The 24,077-nt window shown below is 44.3% G+C and overlaps 3 protein-coding genes across 3 annotated transcripts; 2 read left to right on the forward strand and 1 right to left on the reverse strand.

Annotated features, from left to right (window-relative positions):
* On the forward strand, positions 11,498-12,202 carry LOC8058113 (cortical cell-delineating protein). Its single transcript, XM_002464923.2, has one exon. The coding sequence runs from the start codon at positions 11,586-11,588 to the stop codon at positions 11,973-11,975; it is 390 nt and encodes a 129-aa protein (XP_002464968.1). The 5' UTR covers positions 11,498-11,585; the 3' UTR covers positions 11,976-12,202.
* Positions 17,632-18,482, forward strand: LOC8058114 (putative lipid-binding protein AIR1). Its single transcript, XM_002464924.2, has one exon. It carries the CDS (start codon positions 17,765-17,767, stop codon positions 18,230-18,232), a length of 468 nt encoding a protein of 155 aa, XP_002464969.1. The 5' UTR covers positions 17,632-17,764; the 3' UTR covers positions 18,233-18,482.
* On the reverse strand, positions 18,814-24,077 carry LOC8058115 (NADH dehydrogenase [ubiquinone] 1 beta subcomplex subunit 8, mitochondrial). Its single transcript, XM_002467482.2, has 4 exons — positions 23,850-24,077; positions 23,640-23,726; positions 23,433-23,528; positions 18,814-19,118 (listed from the first exon to the last, which is right to left on the reverse strand). Exons 1-4 carry the CDS (start codon positions 23,979-23,981, stop codon positions 19,059-19,061), a joined length of 375 nt encoding a protein of 124 aa, XP_002467527.1. The 5' UTR covers positions 23,982-24,077; the 3' UTR covers positions 18,814-19,058.

Here is a 24,077-nt window from a genome sequence, read left to right on the forward strand (position 1 = left end):
TTGTATTTGCTGACACATAATAGATCTTTTTCATTTAGTTTGCCTAGGTTTCATGAAGGGTTATATGATGATTTGGACCAAACATGGAAAGGGTAGTTCCGCATCTTGTGCAATTGGCAACCCAGACAACACCGTTGTCCAGGGACCAAATATGGAACTTGAGGGGCCAAATGAGGCTATTGAGAGACAACACCACTGCCCACAAATGGATCATGTTATCAAGGTGGTGATGAAGATGACGATTACCATGTCAACAATAAAGAACAAGTGTGGAGTTCTTTGCAGCATTGTTGTAGTGTTGTTAGAAGTCCTCATCATTCATTGTGAAAGGTATGCCCTAAATACGACAACAAAGAAACATTTGTATCAAGAGTCCAAGGGTTGTACCAAAGAGTGGATGGTATTGAGATTTATTCTTCGGTTGTTGACGTTGAAAGCTTGATAAAGTTGGTCTGATGCTAGTTTCATTGAGTTGTTGCGTCTTCTGGCAAACCTCATTTCAAAAGAGAAAAGTTCCTACTAGTAGCTACCATGCAAAGAAGCTTACGAGTTCACTGACTATGGGTGTCCAAAGACCCACGCATGTAGGAACCAATATATCCCATTCCACGATAAAGATTAAGAAGACTTGCAGAGCTGCCCAAATTGCGATTCTAGTATGTACAAGACTAATAAAGATTGTTCGGAGAAAGAGAATGGAGGCTATGTTTTGAAAGGGAAGAAGAAAAACAAGACTAAAAAGAGTTCAAAATGCATTAGCACCAAAGAAAAGAAAAGAAATAAGTTGACTTGTATGCACAAAGAAGGATTCCTGCTTTGGTGATGTGGTACATCCTCATGATTGATCGCTTGAGGAGCGTTATTGATAAAAATGACATGTTTTTACAACATGAAAACAACCATTAATATTCATGAAATTAAAAGGAAATGAGCATGATATGATCATATTTTGTCTAAATAACAAAAATCCCACTTGTATTGGAGTTGTATCTATGTAGGAATGGAAATCGAGCAAAATGGGTCCAGGGAATCCACCCCATATGATTGGGTGACCCTAGGTTTGGTCAAGCAACCCCCTAGTGGGCCTACTACCGCAAATCTAGGTGGCAATGCAAGTAAATCAGTGACAAACATTTATAGTCCTTGGATGTGAAATGTGCTTTTCTCTGGATGGCTCATATGCATCTCTCAAGGACTAAAGGTCCTACATCTCATGTATCAAGGATCCCAAGTGACCAAGCTCAGTGCAAAAATCCCCATATTAAGAGTGGACCCTCCTCTCCTCCAAAGGAGGAGGAGGAGGCCCCACACGGCATCAGGGGGTCGACCAACCCTCATATGCGTCACTTGACCCCTAGGATTACTCTACCAGCTCTCTTGGTAAACATGCACAAGCACAACTTGGGATAATCAAAACCATTGACATTACATTGATTTAATCCTATGAATGAGGTGGAGATCACTTGGATCCATGGGCCTACATTAAAATCACTATATATGGGGGGTACCCTCACTTCCAAGAGATGAACACCACTCTAAGTAAAGAGCTCCACTTCTACCTTCGTATTTAGTAGGACAGTCTACTGTGGGAATTAAGTTAGTAGTGAGTTATTCTTGGGTTTCCCAAATTAATCTTCTAGAAGTCTGATATACCTCTTGTATATTTTCCCTTTTTAGTAAGACTTTATTCTATTTTATAGGACTTATCTTCATCTCTACTTGCCCAAGTGATTTACTTTATGCAACATACTTTTGGTTGTGTTGTAGTGGTTATTAACAAAATCACAATTGTATGCTTCCTAACATAGTAGTATGAAACTTTTGCACTCGATCGTTGCCCTTTACTTGGAGCTCTAGTTGATCTGTGTGTATACAACTAGAGTGTAGTGAGATATAGTGCAGACGTGGTATCTAGACTATGCACTTACCTGTGGTTGTGGCTTGCCCTATTGACTATTTGTGGTAGTCAATAGGTGGTGACAACCCTACTGTTGATGGTCACTGACACCCGTTTTGACCATCAACATTCCACCCAAAAGCATGATGAAGTGAGGTTAATCGTCATCATGTGAAGAATTTTGTTTGCAATTCACCTAGTTTCACTTATGCTTGTAGAATTATTTGTATGCAAGAAATATAGCAAAAATAGGATAAAACGGTGACAAATGTGGAACAAGGGAGCAAGTGGACGTGACAAGAGGCCTTGGGCCCAGCTAGCAACACCGCCTAGCCCCACATGGGTGTCGCTTGGCCCCCCAGGTAGCCCTACGACACCACCGATTTGTGGGAGCTGCTATAGAGCCAATGACAAGCATCCATTCAAGTCAGTTTGATCAACAAACAAGATTTGTTCATGGTGGATTCATGGGCCCATGTCATAGACTTGGGAGCCTTCCACCGACTTACCTGCATAATTTTGAATGTGCTAGCTTCACAACCGCCACTGGGAGCCAACCAGAGCCAAAGGTTGCAAAGGCAGTGCATCCGAGGGCTAGGCGACGCCCTATCTAGGGTGCCTGGTGCCCTAACTAGGCTACCTGGCACCCAAGTCACTCCACCAACCTCCTAGCTGCCTATAAATACCCCTACCCTCACTCTACACTATAAATAGTGGGTGTGGAGCTTAGTGAAGAAGTGCCTCAATCATTTCTAAGCTCTGCAAGCTTCTCTTTAGCTTCCTAGCTTAGCTTAGATATAGAGTAGTAGTCTAGTAGTGGAGTAGAGCAAGAGTGGAGCTTCTCTCGAAGCCCAAAAGAGCCTTTTAGGTCTAGTAAAGCTCTTTTGTAATGATACACACTCTAAATTTGCTAAGTAACCAAGGATGTAAGGTTCGCATTGAGTACCTATGAATGATTTTTTTTCATGAGCAGCAAGCACAACACATGGCCGGTAATCTTGGCCATCTACAACCTTCGTACATGATGTCAAAAATGAAGGTACCTATCGCTAACCGTTCTTAGATCTGGACCTACACAACCTGGTGTTGATATGGATGTATTTTTAGAGCCTTTGATGGATGAAATGGAAAACTATGGGAAGGGGTGTCAAAATGTGGGAAGAATTTTGGAAGCTAGACTTCACACTAAAAGCAATTATTTTTGTTACCATCAATGATTACTAGCTCTCTTTTCATTGTTTGGCCAATTCAAAGGTAAGGCTAGATGTGTAGTATGCCTAGATGGAAGTTTATGTTGTTTCTTGCTAGATCTAACAAATTAGTGTACCTGAGACATAGCGCTTCCAACAGAAAGGACACACATACCACTTGAGAAGAATGAATAGGTACTTCGACAATACCAATGAAGTCAACTCTCTTGCACCATTAGGTACTCCTCTCATTCTAAATTATAAGTCACTTTGACTTTTTTGATGCATCTGTTTTGCTTTGCATCTAGACATAATATTATGTCTAGATACATAGCAACATGAATGAACCAAAAAAGTTAGAGTGACTTATAATTTAAAACAGAGGGAGTAACAAACACTTCTTAGTGAGAAAAGCTTGAAGGAAGAACTTAGAATGAAGCTATTTATGAACATGACACTCTGCAATAACTTATATGTGCTATTATGAGACATTGGCTAAGTTCCTCCATATATGGGACTACTAGAGTGCCTATTTATAACGAGAAGCAATGGGGTAGCTCGATTCAACAGGGGAGAATCGAATAGGGGTAAGTGGATCCAACAACATAGGTCACTACTTGATCAATCCACAACTAGAAGTGGTATGGTGTTGCCACTGTCAGGTCAATCCACAACCTACCATTGGCATAATTTTACCTGGTGAAGGACCAAAACAACAAAGGAGGGGTAGGGTGGGGCGAGGAATGGGAGCTAATTAAAATTCTTCACAAGAACTTGGCCAAATGCCTCATCCAACCTAAAGCACCTCTGAGCTAGATGGAACCAACACAACATGTGCAACTCATCTTGATAGCAAAATTTCATAAAGATAAAAAAATCAAGAACTATTTTCCAAAAGATGAAGAAACCGTAGGGAGTGGGGATATTTGGTAAAAGCCATCAATTAGAGGTGCTTGTGAGGGAATCCAACAAGTTGATGATAGGGCTACCTCCTCACATGTCCTACCACTAATTTTCCCCAAAGATCTTCAAAAAAAATGCAACCAAAAGTGAGGAACAATTTTCCAAGAAAAATCCCAAAAACTTAGAAAAAGAAAAATGAAGGAGGAGCAAGATGAACTCGAGAATTTAAAAAATTATTCTATTAACCAACCATATATGAATTCACCTGTACAAATTAGGTCAATCCACCTCCACTCATCCTCCCACTTGATTCAAAAAAATAGAGCATTAGGAGATAAAATCTCTCTACGCTAGCCACTCTCAGCACATGGCTAACCTAGAGCAAATAAGACTCGGGTTTTAAAAGCTAACACCAACCATCTCCAATATATATAGGTATGTGACTTTTTAGACTATAAACCTTTGGCCAATGGGCCTGCTGACTAAGGCTCCCCACCATGCCTTATGTATGCACTGATATTCATCGAGTAATACATCAAGTATTCCCCAATTCATATGCTCTCATATCTGATTACTAAACTAGCCCTAGTACTAGAATTGAACTAGATACACACACACCAAGGAGAAGCTATCTAAAATTTTCCACCCTCATCCAACAAAACCCATGTCTTCATGATTTTGCTTTCCTTGACCCAAGCTTTGTGATGATGCCTCTTGTCTACCGATATGTCACTTCTCAGTTTTCAGGCCTAAACTGGCAAACTTGTCACCCATGCTTTTGAGGCAGAAACCGTCAAACCCTTTGGAGTCGTGCAGCCTCTATGTAACCTCCCCGATGTTGACGCGTGTCTCGCTTGTCCTTGACCTGACTAGTCACCAAGTACTCTGCTCGCCTACCTTGACTTGGTCCAATTGCCACCTTGAGTTTAGTCAACACTGTCCTCACATGTACCCATGCTTGTCCCCATGCTCACATGCTAGTCATCCATGGTCCATTCTCTAGCCTTCGGTCCTCGGTCTAGGCCTTCAGTCCTCGGTCTAGGCCTTCAGTCCTCGGTCTAAGTCTTCTCATACACCTGTCACCACTCTGTTATCTCCACAGCACTCCTCGCTTGGCATTCTCGATTGCTATCGACCGCCATGACACGCTCAACACTTGCACGTCACAAACCAAGAGAAAAGTTGCACAAGCATCACTCACACTTTGTTTGGTCCAAGTGTCCAACACACACAATAAAACCAAAACTCGATCATCTCCTTGACAATCACTCCCCACTCACAACATGGGTACAGGCAGAGCTCCCCATACGGTAAGGTGGGGCAGCTGCCCCACCTACTGCTGGCCGAGAGCCTCTAGTACCCCTATGTTCTTCATTACCTCCGGCATCTCCGAGCCATGGTGTCCGATGGCGCGGCCAAACCATGGAGCCAGGGAACGTGTTCACGTGGAGAAGAAATAAAGATAGGGCTTGAGCAAGGCCTAAGCTAAGGCTAAGGCCCAATAGCCCATCAATGGGGCAGCTCAAGTGGCAAGCACTCGATAGCTAGCTTTTGTGGTCGCTCTCAAACCCACGATTCCGCATCACCACCGTCACACGAGAACCACTAATGTCTACCATTTTGCGCCGCTGCCGGCCATAGCACGTCGTTGCCACCGGCAGCCCTATCTGCAGCCCAAAGGGTGCCCGCGCCCCTAGTTTGTGTTGTAGCTCCTGCTTGCTACTACCAGCTCGCTATGGCGGCGTCACCGCGTCAGCCTGTAGGCTGCAGGTGAGCACATGGATGAGGCAACGCCACTGATTTCCAGGCACCGGGCAACATTATTAAAAAAAATTGTTCATAGTTCGCCCCACCTACGTTTCCAGGCGAGCTCCGCCACTGATATCAACTAGGTGTTCTCACCAGAGGTTTTAGATTGGCCTAGCAGTGATATTCTCACTATCACTGTAGGTCATGGTTCTACCAGGGATCATGACTCTAGACAGCAGTTAGAGGGCGCTTCACTGCTGGGTCACAAGGATCCATTATTATTATCTGGGTCCTAAGCTCATGACCTGACAGTGAAGCTAGATCACTGCAGACTCTAGCATACTCGGTATATATTGATGCCGCCAACAGGAATTGTGGGTGTTCTGACGGTGTGAAATGAACCCATACATGAACTTTTGTCCGATCTGGGCCACCAGCTAGCAGGTCTGATTTCAGTGGTAGTTAGACATTGTGATTTGGTCATCGTATCGTAGAGAAGAGATATCTATATCTAATCTAATCCTGTAATTTTTAAAGGGAGTGCTGACAGATGAAGCCTGGCGATCAGTTTCCGGATGATGGCGCCGATATTCCCTCCTCGCCTGCCGCGTTAGCGCTACTAGCCAGTCCAAGTGCTCACACCAAGTTGTCAGATTTTAAGCCCGTACTTGTGCTAACCGTACTCACACATCACGACGTGTTAATTACCGCCTTTCTTGTACTTCGTTAGGAACTCTGTTTTGTTCATTAGCGAATTAGAGGTGCCAAAAAAACAGCACCAGCAGCACATCGTGAACTATGCTTATCGTCCACACCACGACGCGTTAACCACCGAATTATTGTACTTCGCTACAAGCTCTGCTTCGTCCGTTAGCAAAAGCAAACACAGAGAACTGCAAAATATCAAGCATGAGCTATGCAAGGTTGCCCTGCGATCAACCAGACGTCACGGGTGATATTATGAGAATACACCGTCACATGCAACCCAGCTGGAGAGTAGTGGGACTGCCGACTGCTCCATACATGCGACTGCCGACCGGCTGAGGATTCAGTGATTTCAGGAGTCACATTTCTTCAGCCGTTCGCAACTAAATGTATATTGTCACTGGAGAACTTCCAGCCGATCACGTCGGTGTTCTTCTCCCGCGAATGGAAGAATAGCAACAAACTAAGAAATTCCAAGGTAGTGAAAATGGCATGGAAGCGAGCTCATCGCCTCAGCAATCTTGGTGGGCTGATGAATTTTCAACCTTCAGCGTTTTTCTAGAGCACTTGGTCGCTGTAGCTAGATACTCACTCCATTCCAAATTTTAATCATTCTAAGAATCTTAGAGAGTCAAAATAACCTAAGTTCGACCAAATTTATATAATAAAATAATTATTATTATGATACCAACTAAGTATCATTAGATTCTTTCTTAATTATATAGTATACTCACTTTATGTTACAAATCTTAGTATTTTTCTCTATAATTTTGATCAAACTTCAAAATCTTTTGACTCTCCAACATTCTTGGAATGACTTATAATTTGGAATATAGGGAGTAGATGATACTTCTAAGTTCTAACAATAAGCCTTGGTCTAGGGTGAAGGTACTACCATGAACAAAGTCAGATTGTCGCCTCTTCAATGCAGTCACAGATATTACAGTTGGCGATGGATCAAAATAAAGCATCCTTTTGTTTCGGTCTGCTTGGATGGCGAATGCTCAGAGGACCCGGTGCCCTTGATTTTTTGAAATCAGTGGAAGAACATAACGGTGCAACAAGCTTTATTCGGAAATAACTTGGTACAGGACATTAATCATTTGGCATTTAATAGCATACACCACTTCACAAAATTTCAGCTTTGGCAAGGAGTACCGGATATGAAAATTAAACCTAGAAACTCAGTACCAAATTACATGGAAGCTCACTGCATCCATGGTATACACAAGTCGCTCAGTGTACTTGGCATAATTTATAGGTGCCGCAAAAACTGACTTCGACAAGTTAACTTGGAAAACTTGGACACCTCTAACTTGCAAGTTCTTTGCATGGTTACCCATACAAAACCGACTTTGGATGTCTGATTAACAGCTCGCGGTTGGTCCAATCAACAATACTCAATCTATCTATCTATCCTCTCCGCAGAACTACGAGAGAATCAGGCGTGTTTAGTTTCCCTCTAATAAACTTTACCGCCCGTCACATCGAATGTTTGGACACATACATAAAGTACTAAATATAGACTATTTACGAAACTAAAAATACAGCTAGAGAGTAATTTGCGAGACGAATTTTTTAAGCCTAATTAGTCTATGATTGGACAATAATTTTCAAATAAGAAAAAATGCTACAGTACCAATTAAACTTTACCAACCCCACCCAAACACCCCCTCAGTCATCCACCTTTTTGCCCACCATAGATATTCACAACGGATATGGGAAGTAATACATTCATGGTGCACGGTGGTAGCACAATATAGACTCGATGCTGCTGTGGTGGCACATGGTGAGGATGTCAGTTTTTTTCATGTAAAGCACTAAGACCGTTGACGCTCCTTGTAAGTCGAAGTTATGGGGAAAGCCAACACGTATGTCTATTTTGTTGTAGTTAGTAGTATGTCTTTTTTTGTATTTTGGCACTTTTCTCTTCTCATGAATATATTTTTCTGGCAGAACCTCAAAAGTACTCCCAGCGATTTTTTTTTTAAAAAAAGTGTTCATTTGTATGCAACCACGCTACTCTAATAATATACAGTGCTTACATGTAACTGTGTATGCAACAATGTTACTCTAAGAGTATAGGGTTACATGTAATTGACTGCATTAGAGCTTAAGTTGATCACACATTCAAGGAACACCGAAACATGTGAAAGAAGAGTGTCTCCTATGGTTAACAACTGCAGCACCACAGCATGCCCCCCCCACGAACCCCCAAACCCTAGCCGCCGTTGGCGGTCCCCTACACACCGCCATCGGCGGCGGGGCCCGTGCCCGCACCGGCACCCGCCGTCCCCTCTTCTCCCTCTCCCCCTCTACATCCAACACCTCCAGCCTTCACCTCCCTCGTGTAGATTGCGGTGAGGAGCGCGTCAAGCCACCCTAGGTGGCCCCATCCCCCCGCCACCATCGGCGACCACTCTTAAGGCCGCATCCACCTTCCCCTCTCCTCCCTCCCCTTCCCCTGCCCCCTCCCCTCCTCTCCCTCGTGCGGGATTTAGCTTTAGGAAGCGTGGCACACGGCCGCTGCCACCACCATCAGCATCTCCACGGCACAGCCAAGTGGCTGCCCCTACTGTCGGTGCCCCACCCCCCTCTACGCTGCCACGCAAATCCAATGTACCGCCGCCCTCTTCATCGCTGGGGCCGGCTCCCACAGCCGAGGTGACCACCTAGCATAGGTCCTGGGCACCCCAACAACCAGATGGCGCATGGAGTTCTACCCTCGACGACCACCACCACTTTACGTCGCCTTTTGGGCCCAAGCCCGGGACTTTTGGGCCTACCATGGCGACATCGGACACCTCAAGCTCCTCAACTCTCTCATTGATAGGGCTCTGTTCACCTATGGAGGACGCAGGAAGTGTCATCAATGGGTGGACGAGGATGAAGACAACAACGGCAAGGATTCTGACAACGACCCCTAGCAACCATACTAGATGTTGTTCATCGGCCAACCAAACCAGTAGTTGCATCCCTGCGACACGCCTAAACTAGTTTGGTTATGGTTATGGGATGTGGCGTTGCAGACACAGGATGGCAAGGACCTAGGTGAAGATGGAGGAAGTGCAGCTGGGCGTGTGCCTAGATAGAGTGCAGTCTGCATGCTCGAACTATGGAAGGCCATGTCCCCACCTGCCAACGCCTTGGTCACCACGGATGGGTTTCCATCCCTAGCACTGATGATGGCGGGAGATCCTCCACTGGTAGGAGACGCGACCGACTACTGCCTCGGCTGCGAAGTAACTTGTACAGGCCTAGAGATCCCTATGGAGCTTCACAGCTGATGTTTCAACCGCCTTTCCTACTCGCATCAAGTAGCGACATGCCATTTGCCACATTGTTGTCTCCATTGCCACGGCTTCCGCCACCTTGCCAGAAAATGCAAGCAGCCTAGGAAAGTTGCAACATTGATGACAACGAGTGGCGGCTGGCCATGCCACTCCACTTACGGTGGCAACCCACGGGCCTCCTAGGACCCGCCACATGGCGGCTCAGATGGGGCCATGCAGGGTGACACGGGGGGCATCGATGGAAGTCAACAACGATGATGGCAACGCTGGAGTTAGCCAGCGAGGGTCATCAAATTGGACACATCTGCTGGTTGCGCCGACAATGCCGCTACCACTGTTGTTGCATTGTGCATTCCTAAGCCAGATCCGCTGGTGTTGGAGTTGTGCGTGTGTTCGGGGACCCGCCGGGTCAACCCTATGTTGGACGAGCTTGCCGCCTCGCTTGTCATGAGCCTACCAGAAGCACCAACACCTAGGGTCTTGTCAGCGTCGGCTATGGTCTCTCAAGATGCATACGCCTCTAGGCCGGTGGACACTCGCTATCTGGCGAAGGCTACCGGTGGACGTCGGTCTCACCTCCAATGTCGCCAGTGAAGGAGTCACCACAAGTCATGCCGCTAGTTAAGACACGCCTTGACCTAGCGCTAGTCGTTGTAGCCACCTCGGGAGATGCGACAGTTGTAGATGCCACAGATGCTATCAATCGCACTCCATCCCCTCAGACAACATCTGCCATTACACGCTTCAAGTGCTTCACTGAGCAAATCACAAAGCTGATGCAGCCGCCACGTACTCCTGGAGCTACCCGATGTCATAGCCCATGGTAAACGTATGCCACCCGCGCTCCATAAGAGGAGTAGGCCATAGCGGCATAGAGCATATCACATATCTTGGCATCCAAATGAGGTGAGCACCTTGCCTTGAAGCGTCTGGGACTAACCAGTGGGATGTTGTCTCCTTTGACATGAACCTTAAAGGTATGCGATGGAACCTTCAATGGGACCTGATAATATGCAGGCGCTATGCGAGTTGTTCCTACTAGACGGCGACATGGGTCCGCGCAAGCAGCGCCACCGCCACTCGGTAGCCCGGGCATAGGCTCCCAACCGACATTGTAGTTCAAGCTGATTAGTGTCCAATGTAACAGTATAACTCTCAGTACGCTAGGTAAGGTCCGAGCGTCCATGTACATCTTTTCTGATCACCTCCCTCTAAGGCGTGTTGTATTAAATTTTTCCTCTATTTTAATACAAAGACACACAAACCTTTTGTGTGATCGAGAGGAAAAAAAGAGTCTCCTAGAGATCTTCTCACTGGTCAATAACATACTTTTAAAATTAAACCTGAGATTTACCAAAATTTAATGCCTATAATATATTTTCTTAGATACCTCATAAGTTGCAATAAGTGGTACCTCCTTTTATATCCCCTTATTTAGGACGGTAGAGAACGTGCCTCTACTCTACTCGTATGATGCACACTGATAAGGCAATTACCAGATGGCAAGAGTCCTGACCCACCACGAGCTAGCTATAGCTCTTGTGACGTGAATTTATCATGACTGTTCAACTTGCTTCTGTATTTCCACATGGAGGAAAATTGTCATATCTCCCCCTAACAACTGGCGCGTCCAGAGACAACCAAGCAAGGATCAAATCGATTGAATCACACATGCTTTGCAGCATTCATGTACGCATGCTGCCAAGCACGAAAGCATCTCCCTCCACACCATCGATTAGCTATAAAAACCATGCCAAACACCCTGTGAAAACCATCCCAAAGCACAAGAGCACGCAGTGCAGCACAGCTTCCTGCTCACACCGCCGTAGTAGTAATAATCCATCACCAATGGCTCCCAAGGCTGCTCTCTTCCTTGCCCTCGGCCTCCTCTTGGCTGCCTCCGCGCACGGCTGCGAACCCTCTTGCTCAGGCCCCGTCGTCCCGACACCGCCGGTCGTGCCAACGCCGCCGACCCACAGCCATGGTGGGCGCTGCCCGATCGACGCGCTCAAGCTCAGCGTGTGCGCCAACGTGCTGGGCCTCGTCAAGGTCGGCTTGCCCCCGCAGCAGGAATGCTGCCCGCTGCTGGAGGGGCTGGTGGACCTCGACGCCGCATTGTGCCTCTGCACTGCCATCAAGGCCAATGTCCTCGGCATCCACCTCAACGTGCCCGTTAGCCTGAGTCTCATCCTCAATAACTGCGGCAAGATTTGCCCGGAGGACTTCACTTGCTACTAACTAATTATAAGCTGATGAGCTGATGGACGCTCCATCTCGCGATTCCGGCCGGTTGTTACTTGATCATCATCGGTTCCAATGGCCGACATGTTGGGCTGTTGCACGATAGAATAAGTTTGTTACAAATTCTTTTTCCTGTACCATTATTATTCATTGTATTGATGATGTGGATTTATATTTCCATTTTTAATTATCAATAAGAATATTCATGTTTTTATTTTGAGAAAGAGAGAATAAACTATATCAATTCTATGTTCCACCGTGATCTGGCGACGTGATCTGGCGAAGTGGCCATGTCGCCCTAAATTCTGAGAGGCTGACGCGTGTCCATAATATTCAGGTTCAGGGAAACAAAGATATATATACAAGGACTATTTTCAAAACTATAGAAAGCTACTCACTCTGTTCTAAATCATAATTTATTTTAGTTTTTCTACATACATATGCTATGTCTAGATACTAAGAAAAGACTTATAATGTAAATGGGACTGTGGTGCGATACCCACCATGGTTCGAACCCTAGTGATCACACCTTTTTTTGGAGTTTTTTCAGGAATTTTAGAGTACAGCGTGCGCGCGCATTCAGTGGTACTGTTCAGTGACAAGGACTATTTTAAAAACTATACAAAGCTACTCACTCTATTCCAAAACATAACTCGTTTTAGTTTTTCCACATACATAGCTTCATATACCTTGATATATGCTATATCTAGATACCAAGAAAAGACTTAGTGTAAATGGGCCTGTGGTGCGATACCCACGGGGTTCGAACCCGGTGGTCGCACCTTGTTCTAGAATTTTTCTGGAAATTTTAGGGTACATGTACGCGTGCACGAGCGTTCAGTGATATTGTGCGCTTTCCACGCACCAAAGACGACATGCCTCCCAATCTGACATGCCTTCCAATCTCTTCTTTGTGTGTGTAAAGACGCGCACACGTGTGGTATAAGTGTGTGGAGTGTGTACGTCAAGTTATACCCAATAAAAAAAATTTATAGTTTGGAACAAATAAAACATGTACCAATATTTGGTACCTTGACTAAACTTTAGCACTTCACCTATTACAATTATTTAATTTATAACAAGGCGGAGCTAATAAAACAATCACTAGCTTCGTGGATAAAAATGTATTTAGCCTTTTCTAATTTAATCCTAATTTCAACTAACTAATTCTTTTTAATTAAAATATAATAGCTTTGTCAACTTCGAGATCTATCGGCCCAGTCTTATGAAGTGCTCATAAGGTGAATGTGCATGCATGTTTGTGCAGTGTAATTTGCAAAATAAAACCTTGTTCTTATACATATTATGTAGGCTCTTTATTTAGACATTTCTCTTTCTAATCTGTATAGAAACCAACAGCTAATCACATGTATTCCTTAACCAAACTATTGATAATTTAATTTATTTTCTTTATTGAAGAAATAAAAGATACTAGAGTTGTTTGAAATTCATATGAATGAGTACTTCTAAATTTGAGAAAATCAAGGTCTCCATGACTCCATGGTATTCTAAGTACCAATACATGTAAATTTGAGAAAATCAAGGTCTCCGTGGTATTCTAAGTACCATAATATAACTTTTTATAGCTAGAAATACTGCAATAAATATTTCTAAATTGTAGGAGGTTAATAGAGGCAGAGACATCACAACTCACCTGCCTCTGATCCAATGCCTCTGTTATTCCGAGTTTTTAGAGACTATGTGGTATACCTGTCTTTGGTAATAAAAAATATGCTACACAGGGCGTCTATTTGGTAGATGCCAAGACATCGACCTTCAATCAGAAAGTACACATTCAACCACTTATTGAATGCATTGGACGGAGACGGAGACTGTCAGGATGGAAAGGCAAGATGCTAAACAGAACACGCATGTTAACCTTGGTCACCACGGTGTGTTATCTGCAATGCCGACCTGTCACCGTACAGTCTTCCCGCTAGCGAATAGCGATATGGGCAAGTAAGAAAATTGACAAAAAAAAAATCATTTCTCTGGAAAGGAGAGTGTCAGATATATGAGCCTAGGGTATCTGCACCGCTCATATATTCAACCACGCATATCGACCAGACTGAAGACGTTAAGGAATGAGGCCCAAGAAAGCCAAAATAACTCACCAGCTTGAAGATCAGGTCATATCGAGGACATCCAGAGCCGTCATATCTCGAAGATAGACTAGAATCATTTTGTTGCATATTCTATCTAACATCTAGGAAACCAATCTTTTAAGCTGATCGTTGTTATAACCCTACCCCTGACCTATACAAAGAGTGGTAGGGGCCCTCAATCGGGATCCCATCTTCTACATTCTAGTATGCATAGCTACACGCAATAGCCCCTATAATCGAGCATTCAGAGAAGAAGCATCATCCCCAACTAGACTAGGGGCCGGTATAAATCTTATGTCTCGTGTGCTACCATGTGATTTATCTTACGTGAATAGCTGCTAAGTATTGCTAGAACTAATTCTTCCGACATAGAGAAAAATGCAAATGGGAGCAATTGCTTGGTCAATTGGCCAACCTTTTTATACCAAAGAATTGGGAGGAATGGGGTGTCAGACCTCAAAAGATTTTGGAGAGCTCTTTGGGTCCATACAAAAAACAGGACGGTCCGCCCTACAAAAGAGACGGCCCGCCCTGCACAATAGAAATTGGATCAGATCACCACGGACATGAATCAAAACATCCATACAAATCCATGAATTCAATGGACTTTGGGTCAAACTACAAAATGTTCAACTGCAGCCTAACATGGAAGACTCAATTACTTGGAAGTGGACAACTGAAGGATACAATTCCGAGGAACACATCACAAATTTCAGCAGAACCACATCTAGAAGGCGCAAGCAGAGAATGAATGCAAAGTTCATGCATAGATCCTCATGCATGAAATAATTCTAACGGCAGGTAATCTGCAGAAGCAAAGGATGGCCGCATTAGGAGCACTGTATCCTATGCAATGGACCAGTGAATTTCACTGGGTTACACCTCTCTTTACTATGCCCCTTTGCACACTAGTTGAAATCTGCACATCTGTGACGGAAACACAAATGACAAATCCAAAACTGTCATAGAAGATCGCTTTCTATGATGAATATTTTTGTTTCGTCATGGATCATTGGTGATGATCCTCCGGCCCTTCGTATCTATGACGAAAGCCAATGTCGTCACAAAAAATGTCAAGAACATCGCAGGGTTTATCTCCTTTAGAACTATGGTAAATAGAACTCCATCATTGAACTAATTACACATATGTGAAGGATAGTTTTCAAACTGTGACGAACAACACTTCATCATAAATCTTCGTATAGTCCTTTCTCCATCCGACGTCTACCTGTGGGACCCAAGATCTCTCATTTGTGATGAATGGTTTTACAACTATAACGAACACCGCTTTGTCATAAAGTCTCAATGTGTACATGTGGGACCCTTCTCCATCCGATATGTACCTATGGGACCTGTAGTTACTCATCCATGTTTCTTACAATTCATTATAAATTCTCCGCTCTATTCTTTCTCCATCGACGTGTACCTATGGGACCTTTCTCCATATGACGTGTACCTATGGGATGTAGCAGTTTAATCTATAAGACCTAGCGGCATATACGTGTCACATTTACCATGGGTCCCACAGGGACGCATGGGACCTGATAGCTTGTGTGTCACTTGTGAAAGTGGTTGTCGTCAAGGTTTAATTTTTCTCAAAAAGAAGTCGGGTACCTGGGAGTCAAACCTAGGATCTAGGCCAAGGAATGGAACAGCCTGCCATTGCGCTAGACGCCTGGATGTGTTGATATCTATTTAGAGTCATTATTGTGTTCTATTCTATGTGGATGCCCTACAGGTTGACCTAAATTGGATATCCCCTACAAGTGGAAACAAATTTGGGCCTGTTGGACTTGCGGCGACGGCGACGACAGTAGAGGATCCCCAATGTTCTATGGTGGCTCAGGTGTCCTTTTGGTGGCTAGGCGGGGGGGCTTTCCTGGTGGAGCACGGTGGCATTAGCATCCGCGTCGGTTGTGTGCCGCGGCAGAGGTGATAGATCCGATCTACAGGTCTCATTTCTCGTCTTTCTCTATTCACTTTGTTATTTTGGTCCTTACATCAACATGAGGTATACAAGAAACATTCTAGTGTTGGAGATCTAGTTAGGCCAATGATGATGAAAAGAACTAGGAGGTTGCACTAGTTGGTTTTCTGTTGATGTCTTAGTTTTCTACATATGTTCAATGTTCTTACTGTAAATACTTATGTGCAACTAGACCTATATATTAATTGTCAAGTGCTTGCTTGATTATACCTATGTGTCTAGGCAAACAAACATGACCTTTGCATGTACCTTAAATTATTTTTTATGTCTGACGCTTGCTTGATTCTATGTTTTTGTTCGGCCATATTTTTGTGTCAATGATGTCCACATGGCTGTTGGATGTATTAGGCCACATCAATGCTTTGTGTCCATCATTCACATGATTGAGGCCACTATGTTCAAATCGCACATGTTGCTAATTAGGCTTGAATAAAAAACTCGTAATTCGCTAACTCGCTCGATTAGGTCGTTAGTGGCTCGGCTCAAGCTTGGCTAGTTTGAATTTTTTTTTTTAAATAAGTTGAGCCAACACTTTAGCTCGGTTAACTCGATCTAGCTCGTGAGCCATTCACGAGCCAAAACGAGTCAAGGTAAATCAGATGACAGCAACTTAAATCAGCCCTATATATGTCATAGTCCATTAGCCCAATATGATAAAACCCTATCCCCCAACTCCCACGCTCCTACCCCGAGGCTGTAGACTTCCCCCATTCATCATTCCGCGCTGACATAGGTGTAAACACATGTATGTGTAATTAAGTCGTCTGGTGTCTACTACTTGCTAGGGCCTTACAATCGCAGCTTTGCGTACTCCCTTACAAGCATTAGCTTTTTTTTTTTTGTTGATTTTCCCAAAACAGCATCAAATAATATGCCTTCTTATTTATTTTGCTTTCCCAAATTAGAACTGTCTCTGTCTATTGCTAGATAAATAACCTCAGTAGGAAGAAAAAATTAAGTTAGCTCCCAAGTCAAATGAGACAGCTCGAGTGGCAAGCGAGTCTGAGTCGAGCTAAGCTTTTAGCTTGTTAGTACAACAAGTCGAACCGAGCCATAACGAGCCAAGTTATAATAAGTTCGCTTGATTTATAAGTCATGACTGAAAGTACTGTTTGTTGATTTGATATGAGAGAAAAATACTGCTGAATGGCTAGCAGATTCGACAGATAAATTTAAGCGAACAGAGCGACACTAGTACAGCTTTAAAGCTGATTAAGGTGCCCGCACCGATCAACCGGACAGGTGGCACCGGATCGGAGCCTCTATAACTGACCTGTGCCGTGATTTAAAACCGTCATCGGGTCCTGCATGATACACACGTTAGTTAAGGTCACCGCAGAATTCAAAGCTTGCATGAGAGGACATGAACATGACCTTTTCCAGCCATGAATCACCACCTCCTCCCTGTCCCTGTGGTCACCTGCCCACCTTCCATCCCTCAAGATCAAGCACTCTATCATCCATACATCATGCAATGCAAGATCAAACAAACTGGTTGTTGCGTGTATCGACCACCCGGCCGTGAAACGTTAGCGAGTACCCCTCCCACCCCTATAAATACCTCCAATACCCCGTAGCAGCTAGAACACATGCACTCGTTGTACGATACCTATATACACGCTGCTCACTCATATCGGTTATCGGACACGCACAGCACAGCAGGCATATAGCCAAACCAACACGGAAGCCTGGCCATGGCAGTGCCACGCAGGAACGGCAGTAGCGCGACGGCACTGGCCGCCGTTCTGGCGCTAGGCCACTTCCTCCTCCTCGCCACCCACTCGGTCGCCTGCGGTTCATCGTCGTGCCCGAAGCCGGCGCCGCCGCCGCCGTGCTCCCCGACGACCCCGAAAGCGCGGGGCGGCGGCGGGGCGAGGTGCCCAGTGAACGCGCTGAAGCTGGGCGCGTGCGCGAGCGTTCTTGGCGGGCTGGTGAGCCTGGAGCTCGGCCAGCAGCAGCGCCCGGCGACGTCGTCCACGCAGCCGTGCTGCCAGCTCCTGGGCGGGCTTGCCGACCTGGACGCGGCCGTGTGCCTGTGCACGGCGCTGCGGGCCAACGTGCTGGGCGTCGTGCAGCTGCGCGCCCACGTTGAGCTCAGCGTCCTCGTCAACTACTGCGGCAAGAAGCTCCCCCAGGGATTCCAGTGTGCCAGAGCTAATTAAATTAGTAAGACGTATCCACACGCCGCCGACCGCGGTTAGTTAGTTAGTTAAGGTTGCCTGTGTTAATTTGTAGTGCTAGTTCGGTCGTTAAGGCTCTGTGGACTGTCCCGTGTGATCGAGCGCAACTATGATGACGTGTCTATGCTCTGTGTTTGTGTAGGTAAGTTGTGTTGAGTCACGCTTCGTTTTGAAATTGCAATTGTGGTGACTAATCGGTCAGGCATGAGAATCCAAAGCTTGTTCAGAATAATCAGATGCATTATGAGTTCTTTGTGCTGGTGACATGCATCGCAAGTTGTCAACCGACAACTACACGAGTGAAAAATCAGCCATGCGACGTCACGTCCTCACGGGCTGAAAAACTGAAATAATTTGGGCCTCTTGGCGCCTCGTGAGCCCAGGTTCTCGGTTTGTTAGTGCACGTCCATAAATACAGCAAAATATATTCGGTGCAAATGTCCACCTCGGTGGAAACGTGAACCATCATGCCAAACCGACGTAATCACTACACTCGAATGTTTGCTGCCAGATAATTGCTACAAGACAGGTTCAGAGTGGTGCATAACGTTTCAAGATACAGATGAACAAAAGAAATTCTGGCACCGGATGGATTGTTAATACTCGAATCCGTAGCATAAGGAGCTGGTTGCATTATTGTAGGGCAAACCCATGCTTCACAGCAAATCACACAACGGTAGTTTACAACAAGGCAATCACAACAAAATAAAAACAACCATGGTAAACAAGTTTTCCCTGCTTTTCTCTGATGGAAGGAGATATAGAGCTAAATTCATCAAAGTGCCTTGTCATCAAACAGATGAATAATCTAAAATGGTCTGTCACCAAGTTCAGCTCTCAAGTTGTCGTACGGGTAGACTTTGGGAGTCTGCAAGAAACAATTGGACACGTTTAGGTTAGCTCATTCAACAAAATATGTCAAGAACAGATACAGATTCACAAGAAATAACGTGACTTCCTAATAAAATTCAGAAATCATAGGACATACACATTCTTTTTACATATTGTGAAACAGGCACACCATTGTACAGAAGGCCCTTTTTGCAGAAGAGAGTAAACAATACATTGTGGGTACTTCCTGATTTCCCTGTAAATATTGTTATACAGTGTACAACTGCTCTGCCTTATCAAAGCTCTTTGAGAAAACTCATTCTGTACAACATTTCTGAGATAACACACTACCCAGTGTTTGTAGACATTACACACCAAATAAAACAAGCTTATATATAGCTCAGTTCTCACATTCATGTGGTGTAGCCATCATTAGTTATTTAAATATTGATTCTATTTAAATCTAGTGTGACCAGTAGCACATTTAGTTTGCCACTTCCTGTCTGGACTTCAATTTTGGGTCTGGTGCACATGCTTCCCCTTTCTTGTCTCCTACTTTGTTAGCATGCTTACTGCATCTCTTTTTTTCTTCCATGTCGCATATGTCATATGTGACACTCATTGCTGACTGAGCCCCAAGCCAATGGCTGGGACCCAACTAACATAAATAACCCAGTACGTAGGCTAGATAACTAGTCCAGTTTCAAATATTCACAGCAAATCCCCTCAAAAAAAATATTCACAGCAAAAGGACTTTTGTGAACCTTCCATGCAGTTACAGAATTAGAAAAAAGTGAAGTGAGGAGGTAATTTCAGTTAGCATCTATACTTACTGTTGTCACTATGTGCTTGCAGATTAAATAATCAGGCAGTTCTATGAGGATTTAATCTAACATAAAACACGCCAGAAAGGAAACCTACAACTAACTCTCGGTTCAGCTCATAGACATATACAAAAAAATTGTTCCCTCATTTTGATAGCATGTTAATATTATATACAACTAGACTACCATGGGATTCGTGCACTGCTAAGAAAAAAAAATATTTACAATCAGAATTTCATATGGGCATTGGTATCAAGCAGACATTTTCAGGGTTGAAAGGTATAACACTGATCATCCTCAAGTTACAACAGTGTTTCCTTAGATGACTACTCAAACCAAACCACTGTGGAAAATCCCACAGCTTCTAGTGCACACACATAAATAGGACTCAAACATAGCTAATTCATAATTCCCTCCACCAATCAATCTAGGCCATATTTTTCTAGGATAAAGCCTTCTAACATAGATTTTTTTACCTTTAGTTTCTCTTGCAATATATTCTCAATTGCCACAAAATAAACATCATAAAATTCCTCTGAATACGGATCTATCCATATAGCTTTTGTCACTATAAACACATACTCCATACGTTCAAGTTATAGTACACTTTAGCTCTGTCTTAAGTCAAATGTTTCTAACTTTCACCCAGTATTTAGAAAAATGTATGAACATCTATAAGATCAAATAAATCATCTATGAAAATATATTTCATGGAGGATCTAAAGAAACTAATTCCATGTTGTAGATGTTGGTGCATTTTCTATAAACTGGTCAAAGTTTGTCATCAGTCAGCTAGGCCTTATGGACCACATCCACAGTATGAGAGGCCCATTGGAGTTAAGTTTGGATATAAGATTAGCCACCTTTCTCAGGAGTCAAGGAAATCTGTATATAGAGGGGAGTTGTATTGATTGGATTAAGCAAGAAATCACCAGAAGAGATCCTCATCTACCCCAGGCCACCGTCATCAGCATGCCTGATCTCAAGTGTTCAGTTCGACATTCATTCACCACACACCACCCACAATCCCCCAACGAGCGCATGCCCCTCTTCTAACCAGGGGCATGTCAATTGGTATCAGCTTGCCAGGGATCCTTTCCCATGGCCTCTGCTACTGGTGACCAATCAACATCATTGGAAAATTTGCGCACCAATGTGTCGGCTGGATGTGCAACGATCTAATCAATCATTGAGGAACTGAAGATGAACATGGAGCGTGGATTCATGGTGAGGCATGCAGCCACCAGATGTCATCTCCTTGGATCAGCTTGCATGTGATGAGTCCCTAGTTGCTCTCAGCCCCGACCGTGCGCAATTCAATGGCCGATCAAGCACCGCACACAGGCAGCAACTAGTCAGTAGCTTATGGCCTTGTCTAGTTCTGCTTATCATCGGATTCTGGGTGGGGAAAAAAAGCAAGAATCCCACCAAACGCCTCGATCATTTCTGCTTTTTTCTAACCATTGCTTAAGAACTTTGCACTAGCACAATCCAGAATTTTGAATCGAAAAAAACCCAATGGTACGGAGATTATAAGCAGAAACAAATAGGGCCTACATGAAATTTCCATAGACTGGTTCATCTGCAATGGCATCCCTGGCGCAAAATGTGGCATGTGCAGCGATGCTAGTAGAAGGCTGCTATGCAAACACATGTTTGTGCAATGGAATCCACAAGCTCGTGTGTTTTCCCTGGGAACCCGGAGGGGTGATTGCTGCTTGTGAGATGTTTCCACTAACAGATTTGTGCATATATGGTCAATTTCAGCAGATAAGACAGCTACAATCTCTTTACTGGGATCTGCAAGTTGAGCAATCTGGAGTACATCCTCAGCTTGGAGTCCATCTGTACTATGCGCATGGAGGAACATGTGATCTCCTGAGCAATACTACTCCTGAAGGGCATGATTGTGACATCATGGTTGGTTTGCTTCCATGGGAGCCAGGCATGCAACGTTGGCCTACAAAATTGGAATCTTGCACTTGGATGTGCAGGTTGCTGCCAGCTAGCATTCAGAAAGGGCAGATGCCTCAACAAATAAAGATAGTTCCTCATTTATTGTTAGTAGCGAATAAGACACTAAGCCGAGATGTCAAAGGCTTTTTTAGCTGATAGGCTTGTGTTGAGTCGAGTCTCAATCGTCACAGCCAGAACCACAGTATGAGAGGCCCCTTAGGGCTAGGATCAGATATAATGTCAACCACTTCTCTTAGGAGTCAATTAAATCTCACTATAGTCTATATATAAAGAGAGTTATTGTGTTAATTGGAATTAAGCGAGGAATTACCGGGAGAGATCCTCATCTACCCCTGAACTTGAACTATAATTTACAATGGAGGGACGAGGGAGTACTCCCTCAAGTCAATAATACTTGTCAAACTTGACTTTGCACAGACTTTGATGCATGTCTTTGACCACTAATTTTATCTAAAATATATTCTCAAAATCCTTCAAATTTATGAGATTTTGCAATAAGTTTTTTCGAATACAAATCTACACACATAACTCGCTTCCAAACTCATCAATTTAAAAGTTATTGATGTTTTTAGTTCGACTAATGTTTTGTCATTGCAAAATCTGATTTATTCAATGCCTTACATTGATGGACAGAGGAAGTATTAGCCATCAAGTAACAGTTCAAGTCGAAATTTGGGAATACAGATCAAGTTATTTTGGAGTATATCTCCTTAAAACAAGTTATCTTGATGGTCAGTCAGACGAAATTAAAAAACAAGTATCCACAGCCTCACCTGGCTGCTAACTTATGGGATCACCATAGCCATAGAATTGAACGCTTTAGATTATTAACCTTTAATATGCTACCATCAACAGTTCCTCCCATAAACATTTGAGTGCCAAATAAAACTTCAAGAATCAATATCCAAATTGCTAAAAAGTGAGCAACAAACGAAACCTACAAGTTTAACTATTTGATTTGGTTGATGCATGTATTACTTAATAGTACTGTTCACCTAAACCTAAACGGCCATTTATCCAATTTAAACGCCATGAAAACGCTACACTGTGGTACCCTATTTCTGTTTAATCGGAGGTTGAACCCATTTAATTGACCATTTAGCCCGAATAAAGGCTAACCGTTTAATGTCTAGGAAAACACTGCTTACGAATCTGCTTACCGAATAAAGGCTAAACAGTAGGAGCAAGAGATGGCTTTGCTTATAGTGAATCTGTTACCTCAATTCCACCAACCCATTTCCCAGTTCCTTTTCCTACAAAATGCTAGCTTACCATAGGTGGAGTGTATCTATAGGCATGCAAAATCACAGACATCTTCTATGAGGGTCCAGATTTTCAACATTTGAAAGCAATATAACCATTTTTTCTGATAGGAACTTTAAGTAATAATATCTTCTAGTAACTTAACAATAACCCAAGGAGGCAAGTATTTAAAATAGCATAGTAGAAACATAGTTACCGTAGGTGGAGTGATCTCTGTAGCACAACACAACAAACACTGAAAGCTCAAAATGCAATCAGAGAAACAGCAGTTAGCAATGCACACTCACATATGGTATCTTGGAGGCCTTGTCGTTCACAGCAGCAGCCACGCCAAGGACAGCGAAGAACCCCAGCCCTCCGCACAGCCACGCCAACGCCTCGTACTATCCATCAGCAAACACAGAACCAATCATACAGCCAAATCAAACCAATCCACACGCCTATATGACGCTGCGCTGCGCAACGTATTCGATAACTGATCAGGTCCATACTACCTTGCCGATGTGCGGGGCGAGGCGGTCGATGCAGGGTTCCGGGAAGGGCGTGCCGTTATCCCACACCAGCTCGTCGTTCACGGGCACCTGCGACCCAAACAAACAAAAAAAAATCCCCAGATCCAATCGATTTGAGACGGAAATTCACTGGGCGGGGATGAGGAGAGCACGGTTGGATTTGGATTTGGACTCGTGGTGCGGGAGACTTACGGGCTTATCGGGGACGATGTGGCGGCCGACGGGGAGGCCCATGCCGGCGCGGTGCCGGAGGGCGGAGGCCGCGGCGCGTGCGCCGCCGCCGCCCAGGATGCGGGATCCCGCCGCGGTTAGCCTCCCGGCCATCTCTCGCTCGCTCACTCTCCGATCTGTGCGAGTCGTCGGTCGTGTAATGTGGGTGCGGTTGCGCGGCTCGTCGGCGGCGGTGGAGACAGAAGGAAG

This window comes from Sorghum bicolor, chromosome 1 (assembly GCF_000003195.3).
Source record: "Sorghum bicolor cultivar BTx623 chromosome 1, Sorghum_bicolor_NCBIv3, whole genome shotgun sequence".
Taxonomy (NCBI): domain Eukaryota; kingdom Viridiplantae; phylum Streptophyta; class Magnoliopsida; order Poales; family Poaceae; genus Sorghum; species Sorghum bicolor.

What these genes read in the sequence shown, in the direction of transcription:
- LOC8058113 (XM_002464923.2), top strand. Translation starts at nt 11,586, where the DNA reads ATGGCTCCCAAGGCTGCTCTCTTCCTTGCCCTCGGCCTCCTCTTGGCT.
- LOC8058115 (XM_002467482.2), bottom strand. Translation starts at nt 23,981, where the DNA reads ATGGCCGGGAGGCTAACCGCGGCGGGATCCCGCATCCTGGGCGGCGGC. An exon ending in ACATCGTCCCCGATAAGCCC is followed by an intron (nt 23,727 to 23,849) that starts GTAAGTCTCCCG and finishes TTTGGGTCGCAG; the next exon opens with GTGCCCGTGAACGACGAGCT. An exon ending in AGGCCTCCAAGATACCATAT is followed by an intron (nt 19,119 to 23,432) that starts GTGAGTGTGCAT and finishes TGTTTCTTGCAG; the next exon opens with ACTCCCAAAGTCTACCCGTA.
- LOC8058114 (XM_002464924.2), top strand. Translation starts at nt 17,765, where the DNA reads ATGGCAGTGCCACGCAGGAACGGCAGTAGCGCGACGGCACTGGCCGCC.